Source organism: Alligator mississippiensis, chromosome 10 (assembly GCF_030867095.1).
Source record: "Alligator mississippiensis isolate rAllMis1 chromosome 10, rAllMis1, whole genome shotgun sequence".
Taxonomy (NCBI): Eukaryota; Metazoa; Chordata; order Crocodylia; family Alligatoridae; genus Alligator; species Alligator mississippiensis.
This window is the reverse complement of record NC_081833.1, coordinates 62,392,344-62,411,030: the sequence shown is the minus strand read 5'-3', so window position 1 is coordinate 62,411,030 and position 18,687 is coordinate 62,392,344. Positions and strand designations below refer to the sequence as shown.

At 42.2% G+C, this 18,687-nt stretch overlaps 1 protein-coding gene across 1 annotated transcript; it reads right to left on the bottom strand.

Annotated features, from left to right (window-relative positions):
* Nucleotides 1-1,073: 1,073 nt before the first annotated feature.
* On the bottom strand, nucleotides 1,074-8,470 carry RRAD (RRAD, Ras related glycolysis inhibitor and calcium channel regulator). The gene is made up of 4 exons (XM_006274317.3): nucleotides 8,027-8,470; nucleotides 6,565-6,638; nucleotides 5,774-5,978; nucleotides 1,074-4,021 (listed from the first exon to the last, which is right to left on the bottom strand). Exons 1-4 carry the CDS (start codon nucleotides 8,370-8,372, stop codon nucleotides 3,744-3,746), a joined length of 903 nt encoding a protein of 300 aa, XP_006274379.1. The 5' UTR covers nucleotides 8,373-8,470; the 3' UTR covers nucleotides 1,074-3,743.
* Nucleotides 8,471-18,687: the final 10,217 nt, after the last annotated feature.

Here is an 18,687-nt window from a genome sequence, read left to right as displayed (position 1 = left end):
TTATTGGCAAAGTATAGATACTCTGTTATTCAAATAGCAAGTCCAATATCCCATCTATTATAACCCCTGGGGATCAGACAAAACAATTATGGAAAACTCAAGCAGCACTCTTGCCTGTGGGTAGAAGTTCAGTGGGCTTTTTGTTCCAGTACATGTGATTAAGCTTTAAATTGTTCTTGAACAAAATTAAAAGTACCTTGGCCTATAAATTCAGTATAATAAAATGATTACACTACCTTCCTCCAGGTAATGGTAAGCATGCTTTGTATTAGGCTCATTCTTTTCCAGTTAGGATTAATCATTATAGCTATGTTGTACAAGTTCACTATGGGGTTGTTCTAATAACTTTTGAGAAAATATTTCGAAGTTCGTAATGTTGTGACTTCCCCAGGAATAGACACCATATCTGTGGATAGATAAATCTAAATCTTTACTGTGTATGTTTCTTTCTTGTGGGGAGGGATCAAGAAGGAAGGGAAGGAAGAAATTACTCTCTTTGGTATTTTTTCTTATTTTAAACCATTCCATAAGGTGCTATTTTAATTATAATAAATTGAGAGAATGCTTTTTTTTTCCAAATCTGATGTATGAGTCACAAATAAAAGGCTCTATCCTTCCATTATAGAAGATGCTAATAATTAGAGCTGTCCCCAACATAAAATCCAGCACTGCAGTTAGCATCTCAAAATGAAGAGATTTAGATAATGGTTGGAGTTTTCAAAATTACTGTTCACAGTTAGCTGTCTAATTGTTACCAACTTTCTATAGGAGCTGGGCACCTAATGCTCATGGGTGTCTTTGAAACTACCCCAGAAAAATACTTCCATGTTAGATCACTAATTTGAGGCTGGTAGTGGGGGAAGGAGCATTACATCCTAGTACATTGACTCCAGAAGTATTGTCCCTAGAAAACAATGCTTATGGTGTAGTGTCATGGTGCTGGAAATAGACTGGGATTAGACCATAATAAACATATCATTATGATTGCAATGATTGCAATAGCAACCAAGAGCTCCAGTCAAGCCCCTGGACTTATTTGTGCTATATACTGTACAAACACATTGCAAAAAATATAGTAAAATAAGAGTTTGATTTTATTGTTCATATTTTGCAAAGGTAAAGTTTTACAGAGTAGCCCGGGAACCAACCCATGGTTTATTCGTTCATATGACAAACTTTCAATATACAAAATTAAATATGTTTATACTATCTAAAATAATCTCTAGTAAAGTATCATCATGACTAGCTCAAATTTAAAAGTAGTCCAAAACCCTAGTCTTTTAAATTCATGAGGAGAGAAAACAGTCTGATTTACAAGGCAGAGTATTCATGAGCACAGCTCTTGCCCGTGACCTTGAGATTTTGCAGCCGCATTTATGTTGCAGCATCAAAAGTGATACATCATCCTAACACATTGTTCTGAAAAAACAAACTTTAACCAGTGAGCTTACAGCACATTTCTTATTAAAAGTGGAATTCAGCACCTAGGTTGACTGAAACAGCTAGATCTGGTGTGTTTTACAGACAAGGAAGGAAAAGATACAGTCAACAGTACTTCCATCCTCCACAGGTCATTCTGAAAGCATAACAGAGCAAAAACTTCACAAGCCCACACAGAGGATATCATAGTTTTGCTAATGGCTTCATTGGGAACATGCTAAGACTCATGCACATGAATAAGGACCTTGTACCATTTTTTCAGTGATGGTGCAGCTGCAGCGATATTAATAGGTAAGCTCCAATGTTAATGGATGCAGGGATTGTTACAGGGTCAGATGCTAGAGTGAGACTTGTTTAGGGCAGGAACTGCATTCAGCTGGACTTTCAGGATGCCTGGATGGGGTTCAGAGAAATGGAATAGAAGCCCCAAGCTGGACTTGGGCCAGGACATCAATGTTAAACACTTAAAAAATAAATAAAATTTCCATGGGTCTTTTACTAATCACAAGTGCTCAAGGACTTGTTTATATCCGACTAAAAAGCCAATGTCTTTAGCCCGTAAGCACTATGCTGGGGCTTAAATTCACTACAGATTTAGGAGAAAAGAATGCCACCTATGGGCACACTGATTTCTTTTCCTGAAGTACCAGTTATTCCTTTGCTATCAGTGAACTACTGACCTAACTCAAGTAAGCCCAGGAGCAAGTATAAGGTGAGAATTCATCAAGGAGTAGTTTTTTTTCTTGTTACGCAGGAGTGCAGGAGGACAGAAAACAGGCACCCACCCTATAAATAACACAGAAGTGAAAATTTGTAGGTGCAATCTTCAAGGTTTCCTTTTGATAATTTTTACCCCAGCCAGGGGATGGAACTGGTGGGAAGAGAAGGAGGCATAGAAGAGGTGAATTAGTCCAGAGTCTAGTTACAAAAGCAATGCAAATGCAGGGAAAATTACAGCTAATGCAGGAACTGTGAATGCTCTTAGCCTCTAAGGAGTGACCTTCCTTGAGAAACTTTTCAAACAAGTCCTTTAACCTTATCAATGGGCAATAAGGAGGACTCAGAGAGATATATGATTATAATGAAACAAAGTTGTAGTTAGAAACAATATTATAGGCTAGCATCATAAACAAGCTTTACGTTGCTCATGGCTAAAACACTTCCAGACTGAGGCTTGTACAAGAGCTGCCCAGGTGTCAAATTGATCTGTTTTCCTGCACAAGGACAGTTTCCAACCACCAAAATCAGCCATGCGAAGTTGGTATTGCCCTCACAGAAACTACTAGCAAGCACATTTTCTCCTTGAAGCTAAGGTATCCTACTATGCACTTTAATAACAACTATGCACAAGACTTACTTATATCTGATTAAATCCCTTGGGCTGGGGGAGGGACTACTTCTGTTGAAGGCCAGAGCAGTTTTGATTCAGGTCAGTGAAGGACTAGGGGCTATGTGGAAGATTAATTAAGGAGCAAATCCTGCTTTCCTTATTTACATGAGTAGTCCCAGTGGACTAGGCAAGCAGGGTCAAGCTATCTACACCAGCTGGCAGTAAGAATCTATTTTATAGTCTCTACACTATTTTGAACATTTTTGTGCTATAAAAAAGCCAGTATACAAACCACTGCTGCCTGTCCTTTTGTGCTTGCTGTGCAGGAAACAGAAAACAAAAACCCAAACCCTATTATAACAGGAAATAATACTTTATTATTATAAAATCTGCATGTAAACAAGTAACAAAGTAATTGAACAGGTAATGGAAGTGCAAATTAACTTCATAAAATGATATTTATTCTGTATTTAACTATATATATATTTTGCTTTCTCCCATTCTAATGTGGTTCTACTGTCCCCCACATTTAATTTTAAAAAGATTTATCATTGCTTACTTTATACTAAAAAGAGTGTACGAGCCTGCGTACAAAAGGTTTTCAAGTTTTGCTCTGCAAAGGAGACAAGTTTATGGTGATATTTCATTTTCTATCATCATCCTTTCTAACCTTGCATCTCCGGTATCCGTAGGACAAGACGACATAACAAATATACACAGTGAAGAGGTGGGCATAGGAAGCCACTTTTGTAAAATCAGTTCATTTACTTGCACACATGAAGCTTAAACCATTTATCACTGAAGCAAACATTGTAATGTAACTTCCAGGTCTTGCTTATGAACCTTAAGGCATTAAGGAGACTCTCAAATAGTCTTTTTGTTTTAATCACCATGTAGACTGTCCATATAGTTTTCATAACAGTCAAATGCTTGTTCACAACCCATGAGCAGCATCTGGCCTTGCTGAAAGCTTCTAAAGCACAGATAAGTCATGGCAAGACTTTGACTTTGCTTTGAAAGCCATCTTCTTATTGTTCTTTGCCACAATCTTCCCAAGGAACCGCTTTGCCTTTTTGCCTATGCTTTCTCTTCTCTTAGTGTTGGCCATTCTCCTGGCGTTGTCCTCTTTACTGTCTTTGCGAAGTCTGATTTGTCGAACTATGCCTTCAAACAGGTCCTTCACATTATGATGAAGAGCTGCTGATGTCTCGATGAATTTGCAGTCAAATACCACAGCACAGGCCCGACCCTCTGGAAAGACAGAAAGGAGTGAGTGAATGACAGTAAAAAGTACTATTTTTTTCCTTCATTCACACTGGCATCAAAAACTATAGTGAAAACTTCACACACACCCCTCTCTGCCTATGTATAGATTGTGTAAGGGAAAATGGCCTTTATGCCACAAATGTTAAGAAGATGAGTATTTCATAGTTCCTTTTCTTGCCTTCAGGGTTATACCACTGCCATACTTAGCTCCACTAAATGTGATGGGATATAAAGCAACTGACAGTCTCTCAGGTAGCCTGGCCCATTATTAAAAGATTTAAATATTGTCTGTTTGTATAAAAGTGCATCCCATATAGGGTACAGAGAAAAATGTACCACTACTTCTTTCAAATTAAAGCTGTGGAGCTGCAGTGCAAGGAGACAAGACATTTTGCAATACCTGAAGCTAGCAACAGTTTCCTAAAATAGTTCTATATTAGAGCAAATTACAGTTAGAAAAAAGTCATTAGACCTGTCAGAGGTCAGAAGGCACAGGGCTATGGTTGTGATAAAAGGCTAAAAGTCACTAAATAAGTTTATAGGATTATAGGAAAGTAGGGCTGGAAGAGACCTCACAAGGTCATCTAGTCCAGTCCCTTGCTCAAAGCAGGATCATCCCTAACTAAATCAGGTCAGCCAAGTGTCTGTTCAACTTGCTCTTGAAAGTTTCCATGGCTGGAGATTCTACAGCTTCTTTAGATAGACTGTCCCCATGCTTGACTATCCACATTACATACATATTTCAGATTTTATTTACATATAAAAAGAAAAAAGTTGCCTCATGGCTGAAACATGTCTTTCCACTTTCAGTTGAGGATTAAAAAAAAATTATTGCAGAGTTGCAAGCTTTATAAATAAATTGGATCCTCATTCTGAGTCACGATTCCTTAGACACTACCATATTCCCCACAAATAACAGCTTCATGCTATCTAGGTTGAACTCCAACCAGCCCCTCATGCAGGCGTGTGTGCCATTTTAGGCAGGGAATAAGGACCAGACTGTAGAGCTGGAAACTTATTAGGGCATGAATGATGTCTCTCAACATTTTACCAAGTAAATACAAAACTTTTTTTTTTTTTAAAACAACCATTGTTTCAGTACTACTGGCATGTGTTCAACTGGTTACCATAATTAAACTCTTAGAAAACTCACTAGTTAAAGTTTATTTGCAGAACAGGGACAGCATGGATTCAGCCCATGCAAGCCTGGCAGCTATCACACCCCAAATGCAATAGAATTATTTAGAGGAGAAAAGAATTGTGCCATTTCTGTGACCTTGCCCTCAGCAGAGATGGCGTGCTGCAGTGATGGATTTCTGATGCGGACATCTGTCCATCAGGAGCAGGCTTGAGATTATCAAGTCGTTTAATAAATACCACTGTACAGCCAAGAATTGGCTAAAATCACTTTTAGTAATTATTGACAGAGTGTGACTCTGAATACTGCATGGAGTAGCATTTTGAGGCTGCTGCACTGAGCCATTTACATATTTACTGCCACCTCAGGACACTACTCAGTGGCTAGTCATGAAAATCACCACCGCTACTTCTTCAACAAACTGCTTCTTCATGTTCTGAAGTCTTGAATAGGGAGCCCTGGTTATCGGATTTCTGCACTGTATAGATTACACACACCTCAAACATACCCTGTTCTGTAACAGAACTGGACTAGTTCCACTAGGTTAATCTCAGTTACCAAATTAGACTTAGATTTACAATTAAATAAGTGTCTCTTACCGTCTACTGAGACTTCCCTGGATCGGACCAGGTCACTTTTATTCCCCACGAGAATGATAGGAATGTCTTCTGTTTGTCTTGCTCGTCTTAGCTGAATTCTCAATTCGGAGGCCTTCTCAAAACTAACTTTGTCTGTCACAGAATACACAATAATATAGGCATCCCCCATTTTCATACAGTGATTCTGAAGCCACTGGCTGTCATCCTGAAGAAAGAAGGAAATAAGGAAAGATACTATTTATTGCATTGAAAATATTAAACTAAACATTCCTGGACCCAAATAATGAATTAAATTATTGTAATAGCCCTAGACCTAGTCAGCTAGCTTATTACAGGCATTTTGGGAGGATTTTAAAATATATATATAACTAAGCTGTTGGGGGGGGGGAGGCGGAGGGATCCCAATTTTGAATATAACATCATAAAACAAAAGCTTGGCCACTTTTACAAGTTGTACCACAGGCAGGCATAGACCAGATTGTAAACCACTGACTCTGACAGTAGCTGGACAGCTATGCACAGAAGTAGCCTAGCTTGACAACAATTGCGTGGACACAGCAAGATGAGGTTTGTACCCTGGTGCTGTGCAAAGTCTAAAATAAGCTGTCCAAGTAGTAGAAATTGATCACAGGAGATGGAGTTTAATTACAGAACACAGAATTACAGTATTATTATTCTCCTAGGATATTGCCAAAACTTGGTGCAATCAAAAAGCTGCAGAAAGAATCTTACTCTAAATTTGACATGGATGTGAAAAATGACCCAGAAAAAATTATTTTAGTTATAAATACCTGCTCCCAGATGTCAAACACCACGAGAGACGCTTCTTCTCCATCGACTATAATGGATCTGTCATATGTATTTCCTAGAGGAAGATGTACAGAAACTTGTTATTCTATTTGCTTATTGTGAAAATGCTATGAGATCAGATAGCAATGCAGCGAACACTTGATGTCATCTACTAATAATAATTGAGTGGTGACTCCCTAATCTAAAATGATACATTAGTACAGCTGCACTTTTTTGAGTTATTGCTTCCCTCACCCACTGGCAATCTCCTATTTAACTGCTGGAAAAAAGAAAACTGCCTGTGCGTAAAAGGGCCAGTTTCTTTTTCTTTGGACTCATTCAGCACGGTGTTTCTCAATGTATTTAGGTAGCGGGTGACCCTAAGCTAACAACAGTCAGGGTCCCAGTCACAGCGATCCCCGTCTCCCTCTGCCAGGCTGTTACAGCATCTCTTTAGTCTGGTCTGTCTTTGAGCCCCTCTCACTCACTGAGCAAGGACAGCAGGGACCAGACTGGTTGTATTATTACTCCTGACACAAAGCAGGTGCTGCATGGGGATGAAGCGGGCACTGAACGGGGACGAAGATTTAGACTAGACATTAGGAAGAACTTCTTCACAGTTAGAGTGGCCAAGATCTGGAACAGGCTCCCAAGGGAGGTGGTGCTCTCCCCTACCCTGGGGGTCTTCAAGAGGAGGTTAGATAGGCATCTAGCTGGGGTCATCTAGACCCAGCACTCTTTCCTGCCTATGCAGGGGGTCGGACTCGATGATCTATTGAGGTCCCTTCAGACCCTAACATCTATGAATCTATGAATCTATGAAGATGGTACTGCATGGAGATGAAGTGGGCACTGCACGGGGACGAAGACAGTACTGCATGGGGACGAAGCGGGCACTGCATGGGGATGAAGACAGCACTGCATGGGGATGAAGCTAGTACCACATGGGGATGAAGATGGTACTACACAGGGATGAAGTGAAGTGGGCACTGCATGGGGATGAAGCTGGTACCGCATGGGGATGAAGATGGTACTGCACGGGGACGAAGCAGCCACTGCACGGGGACGAAGTGGCCACTGCACGGGGACGAAGATAGTACTGCATGGGAATGAAGCGGGCACCGCACGGGGACAAAGACGGTACTGCATGGGGATGAAGCGGGCACCGCACGGGGACGAAGCGGGCACTGCACAGGGATGAAGATGGTACTGCATGGGGTTAAAGTGGGCACCGCATGGGGATGAAGCAGGCACCGCACAGGGGTGAAGATGGTACTGCACGGGGACGAAGCGGGCACCCCCGGGGGCCGAGGCGGGCAGGGCAGGGCAGGGCAGGGGCCCAGCGGCGCGTGGCGGGAAGCCGGCTGGCCTGCCCGCCCGTCTCCCGGGCGAGGAGCCAGGGGCGGCCGGCGGCCCCTTGCCCGCAGCCTCCCGCTGCCCCGGCGGCGTCGCGGGCGCCCTCACCTGCCTCCTCGGCGTCGGGGCAGTCGTCCACGCCGCCGAAGATGCGGGCCAGGCTGGTCTTGCCCACGCCGTGCTCGCCCAGCAGCATCACCTTGTAGAGGTGAGCGTCGGAGTCGCTGCCGGACGAGATGACGGAGTCGGAGGAGTCGGAGGCCCAGCTGTCGCGCTGCCCGGCGCCGGGGCTGTAGGAAGGGCAGCGCACGAGGGCGGCGGGCGGCGGCAGCGCGGCGCGCAGGTCGCGCTCGTCCACGGGCATGCTGCGGCGGTGCAGGGGCGGCGGCGCCAGGGGCGTGCTGCCGCGCCGCTTGTCCAGGTAGCGCAGCTTGTCCCCGCGGTTCAGGGTCATGGCGGAGCCGGGCTAAGGGCGCTTGCCGGTGCGCTGCGCTGCGCTGCGCTGAGCTGCGCGGGGCTGGGCTGGGCTGCCGGGCTCGGCTCGGCTCGGCTCGGCTCTGCCGACAACCCGCGCCGCCGCGTTTATATCCCCGCCACCGCCGTGACGAAGCCCCGGCAGCCGCGTCGCCTCGTGCAGCGCCGCCCCGGGGCTCCCCCGCCCGCCCCCGCCCACGCCCCGCTCCGCTCCGCACCGCCCCGGGGACGCGGCCGGCGGGGGAGGGAGCCCGGGCAGACACGTCTTCGCTGTCCTCAGCGGGGGGAGCCGTCCTGTGTACAGGGCTGTGCAGAGAAGCCGGTGTCTGATACCAGACCCGGAGAAGTGGGGCTGGAAGGGCCCTTTGGGCACCCCTGCTCAGGCAGCAGCATCCCCTGCCCCGTCCCCATCCACATCCCCGCCCCATCCCCATACACATACCCTACTTTATTCCTATCCACATCCCCTGCCCTGTCCCCATCCGCATCCCCTGCCCCGTCCCCATCCACATCCCCTGCCCTGTCCCCATCCACATCCCCGCCCCATCCCCATACACATACCCTACTTTATTCCTATCCACATCCCCTGCCCTGTCCCCATCCAAATACCCTACCCTTTTCCTATCCAAATATCCCATCCTGTCCCTACTTTATTCTTATCCACATACTCTGTCCTGTCCCCATCTGCATACCCTGTCCTGTCCCTATCCAAATATCCTTCCCTTTTCCTATCCTGATTTCCTACCCTCACCCTATCCAAATATCCTGTCCTGTCCCTATCCAGATATCCTACCCTTTTCCTATCCAGATATCCTACCCTCTCCCTATCCAAATAACCTGTCCTGTCCCTATCCAAATATCCTGTCCCTATCCAAATATCCTATCCTGTCCTTATTCACATATCCTACCCTGTCCCTATCCCTCTCCAAATATCCTATCCTATCCCTCTCCAAACCGTCCCACACCATAAAGACCAAGCTCAAGCCTGACACAAGGAGTCACACCCTAACCTGCCATGAGGACAGCAGGAGAACCAGGCAGGCACAGTCCTGCTTCTGTCTAACGTTGTTCATTTGCCCTCACGAAATCCCAGGTAGATTACCTCAGGAAATCCCAGTTAGAAGGCCATGACCCAGTTACACAGGAAGGCAAAACCCCCAAACCAGTCTGAGCATGGGGGAAAATGAACCAGCCCCACAGTTAATTTTGAAACCTGGGCTTGAAACACAAATGGTGAGACCTGACTTTAAAAGAACAATGTGGCTGGAAGCATGTTTCACACTCGGGTGTGTTATATATGGTAAATCTTGACAGAATCTGAACACTGTTTTTTTTAAAGCAGTGGGAGATTAACTAAGTCCTGCACATAAAGCTCCTTCAGTTTTCTGTCCCCGTACAAGTCTAATTGTTCCCTTTATTGGGATCTGTCATGTTGGCAAATGTGCGTTGGTACTGCATTCTCTTTCATTCACAGCCTTTTGTCATAAATGCGTGGTGCGTTGTTCTTTTGAAACACATTTATCCTGCGGTTTCTTAGATTTCACTTTACTAGGTAGGATTGAAAATATGGCTTGTGTTTTACTATTCTCTTAGGAATTTAGAATATTTTTGTTATTATTTATTGATACTGTAGTACCTAGGAGCCATAGTCACTTGGACCAGGTATATAAACACTGTACAAATACAGAACAAATAGATGCCCCTGACCCAAAGCATATGTGCGTGTACTCGCACATGTGTATTAGAACTGGACCACTATATGGCAAAACATAAATGACTTAAAATTACTCTCAGTTTCACCTGAGCAAACCAGCATGACTGAGCCTGTCTTAACTCAAAGATGGGGAAACTGTGGCTCAGAGGCCACATGCAGCTCTCAAGTAGCTTAAATGTGGCTCTTAAAAGTCATTTAATAGCAAATTATTATTACACTGGGGCATCGTGCATAGATCATTGATGTCTTCAGAGGTGTGTTGGGCTTAACATATTGGTTAGCAAGCATCTAGAAGGGCTAGGGAATTTTGTCACCCATGTCGTAAATGCTGCAGTCACTATACCATAACCAGATATTAGCCACAACTAGCTAGACATCTGCATTTATATGCTGAATAGCTCACCCGAGTATCACTTAACAGTTATTATTTTTGTTAGCCCCCAATGTGCCAGGTTCTTTACAGACAGAGTAAGGCTGGTTTCTGCCCCTAGGAAATTGCAGTGTGATGCCATCATCCCGGAAGTTGATTAATGTGAACAACTATATTGGCTGTTATCATGAGGCACCATGACAGTGTAAGGACTTGCTCATGCAGATCAGTTTTCAGGACTGAGGCCAGTGCAGACAATATAGAGGCAGAGAGAGGGCTGGGACAAATGAAACAAGTGATGGACAAATGAGACTGAGAAGGAAGGAAGCAATTCACAGAGGAGGCTGTGGGATGGTTTGGCCAGTACAATATGCAATTTTTCTGGTTTAACCTATTAGACAGTGGAAACCACTTATGTTGCAAGACAGATAAGAATGACAATTCATTAAATGGAACAAACCTCAAGGAACTGATATTTTTCCTGTTGGACTGAATGAATATCCTGCCACTTTGCTGAGTTAATTACAATTGCTCAAACCATATTCTTGGGATGATTTTTGGCTCAGCCTGTTGATTACTACTGAAAGTGTTAATATGGCAGCTAAAGGTCACCAAGTGCTCACAGCAAATGCTCTCAGCCTGTTTCACAAAACAGCGACCAAGAAATGGCCTTGTCAGTTTAAATAATGGAGGTGATGGTGAAATGATGCAAATGTTTCAGTTATGTGAACTGAATTGCCAAAGTATAGTTATTATTCCACGTAAGTTTAAGTAAACTTTGTTTAAATGGGATATAACTTAACTGGGATAAGCTGGGATCTACCACAGCATCTTGATTAAGCTGCTTCTAGGCACAATTAAATGCGTCCCATACCCAGTAAAAGCTCATCTTCAGCTGATAAGAAGTTGAATGTTCCTTCTTAAGCTTGATACTACCAGAAAGTTGTCACTTAATAAGTGGTTTTGAGAGGGTTTATGAACCTCTTTGCCCAGTGCTTTTGAGTTACTTTCTTACTTTGATGGTCAAACCACAGAAGCTGGCATGTGAGATTTGTTTTCTCCTTTTCTGACAATTTCCTGGTGGAGGCGGCATCGCCCCATGAACACAATAAACCAGTTATTCTCAATCAGGGTGCCATGGCAGGTAACCCAGCTTTGAGATGCGTTCAAGAGTGTTAGCACTGTTAGGTGTTCAATCATCATTACGATATAAACTCAGAGATTTCAAACAGGAATCCATAATGCTAAAAACATTCTGACCTATTGTGGTCTCTCTGAGTTCATTGCAATACAAAAGCAGTGTCTGTTATTTTTCTGCAGCCAAAAAATGAGTGAAAAGGAAGAGCTTCCATTTTCTGAGGTATATTCCCGGAGCCTAATGAGGGGTGCCTTTAGCCTAAAAAGGTTGAGATCCCTACAACCAACACATACTACATGCATGCATTTCAGTGAAGAACTGGGTGCTGAGGTACAGGTGATGCTGCTAATACCACATGTGACTTAGCAAGCAATTGAAAACAACGTTTTAAATTAAAGAGCAACAGAAAGGAAATCAGATGTATTCCAACACGGATGAGAATCCTACATATTTTTATGGTGTGACTGCAAGGTGGAGTCATCTCTAGGAGAGACAACATGAATAGGCTTGTCACAGCAACAGGAGATAATATAAATATATAACAAAAACATCAGGGAAACAATGCTTCAGGGAAAGCAGCAAAATAGTCAACTAAACATAAAATAGAATAATACATGATTTTGTGCCGTATATATGAATGTGTGTGTGAACTAATACACAAACCCTACAACAAGGAGCCAACTTATTACTGCAATTTATGGTTTCAATCTACTTTTAAAAAACCTCAGAGAATGTAAAAATGTTATTGATGACTGCATCAGAAAGTCAAGTCCAGGCATGCATTGTTCAGTTCATGTGTTGGAAACAGTCACGTGGCTCTTTGGTAACTTTTGTGAGGGCTCTTGGAGACTTCTTTACATGGACCCTGGAGCATACAGTAATAAACCAGGCATTTCAAGACTGTGATATGTGCTAATTCCAGGCACTGAGGTACTTGGCACTGGGTTATGAGAGTTGCCTTCTTACAGAAAGTGAGATGGCCTTGGATTAAGTCAGTGGGAATTCACTTACCCTTAGCATGACTAAAAGTTTCACGGTGGCAAGACAAACATGCCAGTTTCTCATCCGCAGCTGGATTTGTGCTTGAATCTGAAAGGGACTGATTGAGGTCGTAAGGCTACTTTATCTCCTTTGATTTTTGTAGGTCCAACTGTTTAGTGAAGCTGGAAAGAATTAACTGATAAATTAGAACAATAACTGGACCATTTACAATACACTTCCTCTTGTAACATGTAATTTTACCATATTTAATCTTAGTTGTTATCATTATATTTATGTATGGATTACAGTAGCCTCTATGACCTCAGTAATATCAGGGCTCATGAGTGCAGGCAAATACTAACAGTAAGATTCAATCCTTGCTCCTCAGAGATTACAAACTAGTAGATGGTGTTCCCAGCAGGTGCATCTACATGTTCATTAATGTGCAGTAGTTACTGCGCATTTAGTTTAGTACTTCCTTAATGAAGCACTAAATGTGCAGTTACTACAGTTACTGCGCAGTAGCACCGGTGCATGTTTTTTTTTTTGTGATAGTTACTGTGCAGTAGCCTTATAACACTGCACAGTAGCTTACTAGCACTGTTTTTGACTGGCATGCTGCTACACAATGTTATTAAGCTACCGTACAGTAAGTGTCTGTCTCATGTAGACGTGCCCAGAGAGTGGGGGAAAGGAAGTTTTCTTGTCCCAGGCCATGTGGGAAATGAAACATGAGATTAAGTAACTTGCCTAAAGTTGTGCAGACGTCTGTGCCTGAGACAAGACTTGAATTTGGATCTGCCCAGTCCAGGGCTTTGACAAGACTATGCTACCACAGAACAGGGGCCACAACACTCAAAGTGCCCAGAAACCCAACACTTGCTTGGATATTTTAGAAAGCGTGTCATCTCCAAACTTACTGGTAGTGTTATTTTAATTTATGTCGTTCCCAGAAATACCAGCTGCGAAAGCACCTGTCCTCTAGGATGAGGCAATCCAGTTCTGATAGCTCCAGTTTGGGGTGAGGGTTTGATACTCAACTGCTAAGTCATGCTGGAGGGAGGGGAATTCTTAGATTGGCTATAACCGAGAATAACTGGATGAAATCAAACAAAGGAAACTTCCAGTTAAGAGGTAATAAAATAGGAATACTCTGTGCTTCTATATAGCCTTTTCAATTATCTTGAACTGCATTCTACTGAATGAATTCAGCCTCCTAACATCTCTGTCAGATAAAAAAAATTATGAACCTCCCATTTTCCGGATGGAAAAACTAAGGCACGGGGAGAAACAATAACTTGACCAAAGAAACATCAATGGAAGAGATAGGATATATTTTATTAAGATGTCATATTTAGGTACCTAATGAAAGTAATTTGTGTATGTGCAATTCTCACTGAAGTCAATGGGGGTTACACCTGCTCAGTACCAAGGAGAATCAGGTCCCTTTTATTTAGGTACCTAACAGTAGACTCTGGAATATGAAAATGTTGATGCTGGCTCTTTTGGGATTCCCCTTCTCTTTTTCCTGGTCCCTGCCTTCACTTCACTTCCCCCGACTTTTAACAGGCATTTCAGTTGTAATTTAGCTCCAAGTATAACAATATTTGATGGCTTTTTTACTTTTGCCCCCTACTTTCCAACTTCTGTGGACCAATAACTTTATTCATGTTCCATAGACTTGGTGTCTTTGATAAGCCTAACAGTATTTCATACACTTAAATGATAACAAAGTTACATGATTATTGATTTTTGCATAAAGCCAGAACTTGAGGATATTAGTGTCCCTGTGGCAGATGTGTGGAATACAGCAAGTTAAGACATTTAGCTGTGATTCACTTTGACCAAGAGACCAGCTAGTAGAAGATCATAAGTGGTTATTTCTTGTTCTTTCATTTCTTTCACTCTCTCTCACCTGAGTTTCAATCTGAAGGCTTTTTTCATACTTTATCTTTCTACCTAGCCTGATTTATTTCTCTTTATTTCTTCCACTCCTGTAAAGTGCTAGTATTTAGCTGTAGTGAACTCTGTATTGGCTGAGGGTTTCTCATCATACAGAAGTTGTAAAATACGCAGCCTGAGTTTTCTCCCTGTAAGGTGCTGCTTGGGCGGGGGGGGGGGAGGGGCCTTATGCCTTGTGTTGCTTTGTGCTGTCTTAGGCAAAGTTTACCAATTCCTGTTCTATAAAACATGTTCAAGATGAAGTTCTACATTGGTTCAGGGCCTTTTACCTGATCCCTCTTAATTTTCAGAGGCAGGCAATAGATTTGTATTTGATTCACTGTACATCAACTATCCTAACAGTACCGGTTCCAGGTCAGATGGCTAATAAGCAGGAGAAAAATGTAGTATGTGTATATTATGCCATGCTATTTACATCAAATGCATATTATTATTGAAAATGTGGTCTTTGCACCATTGTTACCATCGTTAGTGTTGTTTCACCTTTGGTTAGATTCAATAAATGATACTGTACAAAATCAACGTGGCCTTGCAGCAGCTGGGTAGGTGAGATTAGCTGTCCTTCAGCCCAGCTCCCCATTCGGAGGCATGGAATTCCCTTCAGTCCCCTCCTTTATTACTCTTCAATTCATCTGCACCGTCTGGAGCCTAATTAATCAGGCTTCCCATCAGTGAAGTTACTTCTACTCAGACTGCAGAAATATCCACCGATCCAAGATTTGATCTTGCCAAGATGTATGAAACATTGCTCCTGCTGGAGTGAGAGGCTGGCCATTTCCCAAATACCTAGACTAAAAAAAGATATAGAGCTTTTTTTTTTAATTGCTAAACTAGCAGACTCGGGCCAAGAAGAGAAGGGGAGGCAAAATGCAGCAGTGGGAAATGGAGCATTTTTGTTACATGAGCAAAAGACATATATTGCATTATCTCACAAATGATAGGGAGATAGATGTATAGTTAGATCGTATGCATCAAGCCAGAGTCAAGGCAGGGCTTTCAGCCTTTGCTCTGCATTTCCTTTGTTCTGAGTGGTTGATTTATCAGCATTAATTTTGCATCTATTTTAAATCTGTCCATGGAATATTACTAATGGAGGGCACTGCGTTGCTTTGGCGGAGCAGCTAATTGGGTGAACTCTGAATCCATATCTACTAATGCATTTAGTCATAGTCAGTCATCTTGGATTGAAGAGTTGTGCCTGTGAATTGAGACCTAAAGGATGAGGTATGGGTACTATAAACTATGAAGGAAAGAGAAAACCTTTGAAAATTCATATGTCATGCCAGAGAGAAAAATGTTTATAGTGACTTCATCCAAGGCAGTGCCTGCATCTGTGCAATTCAGGGTTAAAAGAACAAAAGCTGTGCTGTATTTTACACCCAACCTAGAAACTCAGATGTTTCAGTTCTGAAACACCTTCAAGAAATCTGGTTCTTTTCAGGTTTTCAGAGCAGTCTTTGAATATCCTCAGCTGTATTTCCCTCCATCCTGCCCCATGGATTGCCCCATAAAACAGTCTCATCACAGCCTTTCTGAAGTTCCTGCAAAAGGTTTCAGAAATAGCTTTGGGTAAAGATTACTTTAAATGTTGCCAATCTTTCTGTAGTCCTTTCCTTCCTATGGCTTTGAGTAATGTCCAAAGATTCCATCATTGGACCAACCCCATTACCCATTGCACTGAATCACTGCTCTGAGAAGAGACAGCGTGCCCAAATGGTATATCTAGTTTCACTGCTGCCCACACAGTTTCCCAGGGTTCTTCTTGTATAATATCTGAGATACAGTTGGGGCAGCAGACGGGCAGGGTAAGCTGGCCCTCTAAGACACAGTCAGAAGGAGTGTTATGTTGCAGTCTAATTCCATCCTTACGTTATTTTGAGCATTTTGTCTTCGATTCTATTTTGCACTAGTATGATGACCCTCATCATGTGCCCTGATGTGGTGCAGGAGTCACAATTTGGGCATCCCCATAGCTTCTTGGGTCACTCTTCGGTTGAATCATAACATGGCATGCACTGTATAAGATTATCTCTTTGCTACTATTGCATTACAGGTTTGGAATAAAATCAAAGGATGACCTAAGCTTTTTCCTTAGTTACTTTCTCAACACCCTTTTAGTGTCAGAGTTTGTCAAAGCAAATGCATGCAATATACATCTTTTATAGTTTGATTTAGCCTGGATTGATAAAAGCTTGCTAGAATTAGTTAGAGCAATATGTTTTTATATGCTATATGAGTGTGGAGTAAAGAAGACTATTGCAGACTTGACTGAGAGCCCTCTTGCAAGAAATATATATTAGTGTTGTCTTAAAAAGTTTCATCACTTCACCAGGGAAATACACAATACTTTTCTTCTATGAAGCAAACAAATAAGGATCTATGAAAATCTCATGTAAACACACTTTTTCCATATACTGCAGAAAATGCAGAAGCTAATACAAAAGTGGAAGCATAAAGCATGTGAAGACTGCTCTATGCAACAGTAATCTGTAGGAAGAATTTATGGGACATAGCTTACACCAGGAACACCTGCTAGTCATGTCTCAACTCACTGCAAGAGATAACAAAGAAAAGAAGCCTGAGGAATATGACTGCCAGTCTTGGTGGTATTTTTAAATAAGTCTCAGATAAGATCAGCATATAATGGATGGTTGTCTGATTATGATAGCAGGATAAAAATATATTCCTGGACAGCAAGGTGGTTCTTATTTTTATTCCAGGCCTATACTAGGAAACTTCCTGCAGGTGTAAAAGTGGTGGTGGTCTTACCCAAGGTCAAATACACAGCAGCTTTCAGACTGCTGTGCTGTTTTATTGATATGTTATGCTTTTCTTGACAGTCACACTCTTCACATTAGCTGCTTTTTGTGGTAAATAGGGATGTTGTATTGATTTTATGGCAGGCTACCATACGACTTACTATGACTGTGATCCAACATTTGACATGCTTTTTCCTCAAAGATGAGCATAATGGGAGCACATAGCAACAAAGCATTTTTTTTATTTCCACATATTTTTGTTTCTGAATTATAATCTTCCTAATGAGTAACAATCTTTATAGGAGAAGCCCTTATTTAAAAGCTTTACCTTCCCTTGAAGGAAGTACATATATTTTAATAGAAGCTGCCATCTTACTTTTGAAAATACTTTCAGTCTAAAACTGAAGTATGACTCATTTGCATTTAGGTTCTGATGAAGAAAAAACATGTAACCCTATGCTTAACTTCCAGCACTATTAATTTTATTGATTCAGAGGCCCAGGTGCTTAGACCTAAGCACGCTTACATTTTTCTAGATCAGAGCCTTGATAAGATAAATTCCTTACTAACCAAGAAATCTGGCAGGTTATTTCACCTGCTGTCATGCAATGAGTTGATTTTACTCAGTTCCACTGGATAACATATTAGAAATCATATACTGGACAGAAAAGATGCTTTTGGAAAATCTCCTTGCAGTGAAAATCAACAAATATATATTGGACAGAATCCAAGTGGAAGTCCTGGAGCAAATGATAGAGAAGGTATGGGAGTATGTATTGGATGATTCCTTCTCAGAGGAGGCAGAAGAAAAATAGTTTAAAATGGAAACATCTATGTAAGGTGAAATGTGAACTGTACTGCCCTCTTCTGCGTGCTCAATAGGATCAAGGGCAGGAAATATTTGCTCCTCCATCCCTCATGTCAGCAAGCTTAAGTCTCTCCTTCCAAATTTACATTTCTTGTTTAACAGGCTATAATGTAATGCACCTACTGTACGGCTTCTTGGCATTCTTTGCTGTAGATCCCTGGCTGATCACTGTAGAGAAACAATGTGCTTCTCACGTCACATGAAAAAAATATGGCACTTTTGCTTTTAAAAAAGCTCCAATTTCCTTTAATTTCAAGAAGGCCTAGAGCCAGTGTGAGAAATCCCTCCCAGTCACAGATATCACCTCTTTCAGACGAACTGGAAAGACCTTTCACTTGTTTCAGGCTAAGCTTTGGATGATGTTTTTCCCTTGCTAATGATGCTATCAGGCCTTTCAAGTATAACTGTATAGGCGTTAGGTTGTTTCTGATATTATCATCTTGTGTGGGAAAAGCATAGCATTTGCTCAGAGTATCTTTGCTGACTAGATTAAATTACACATC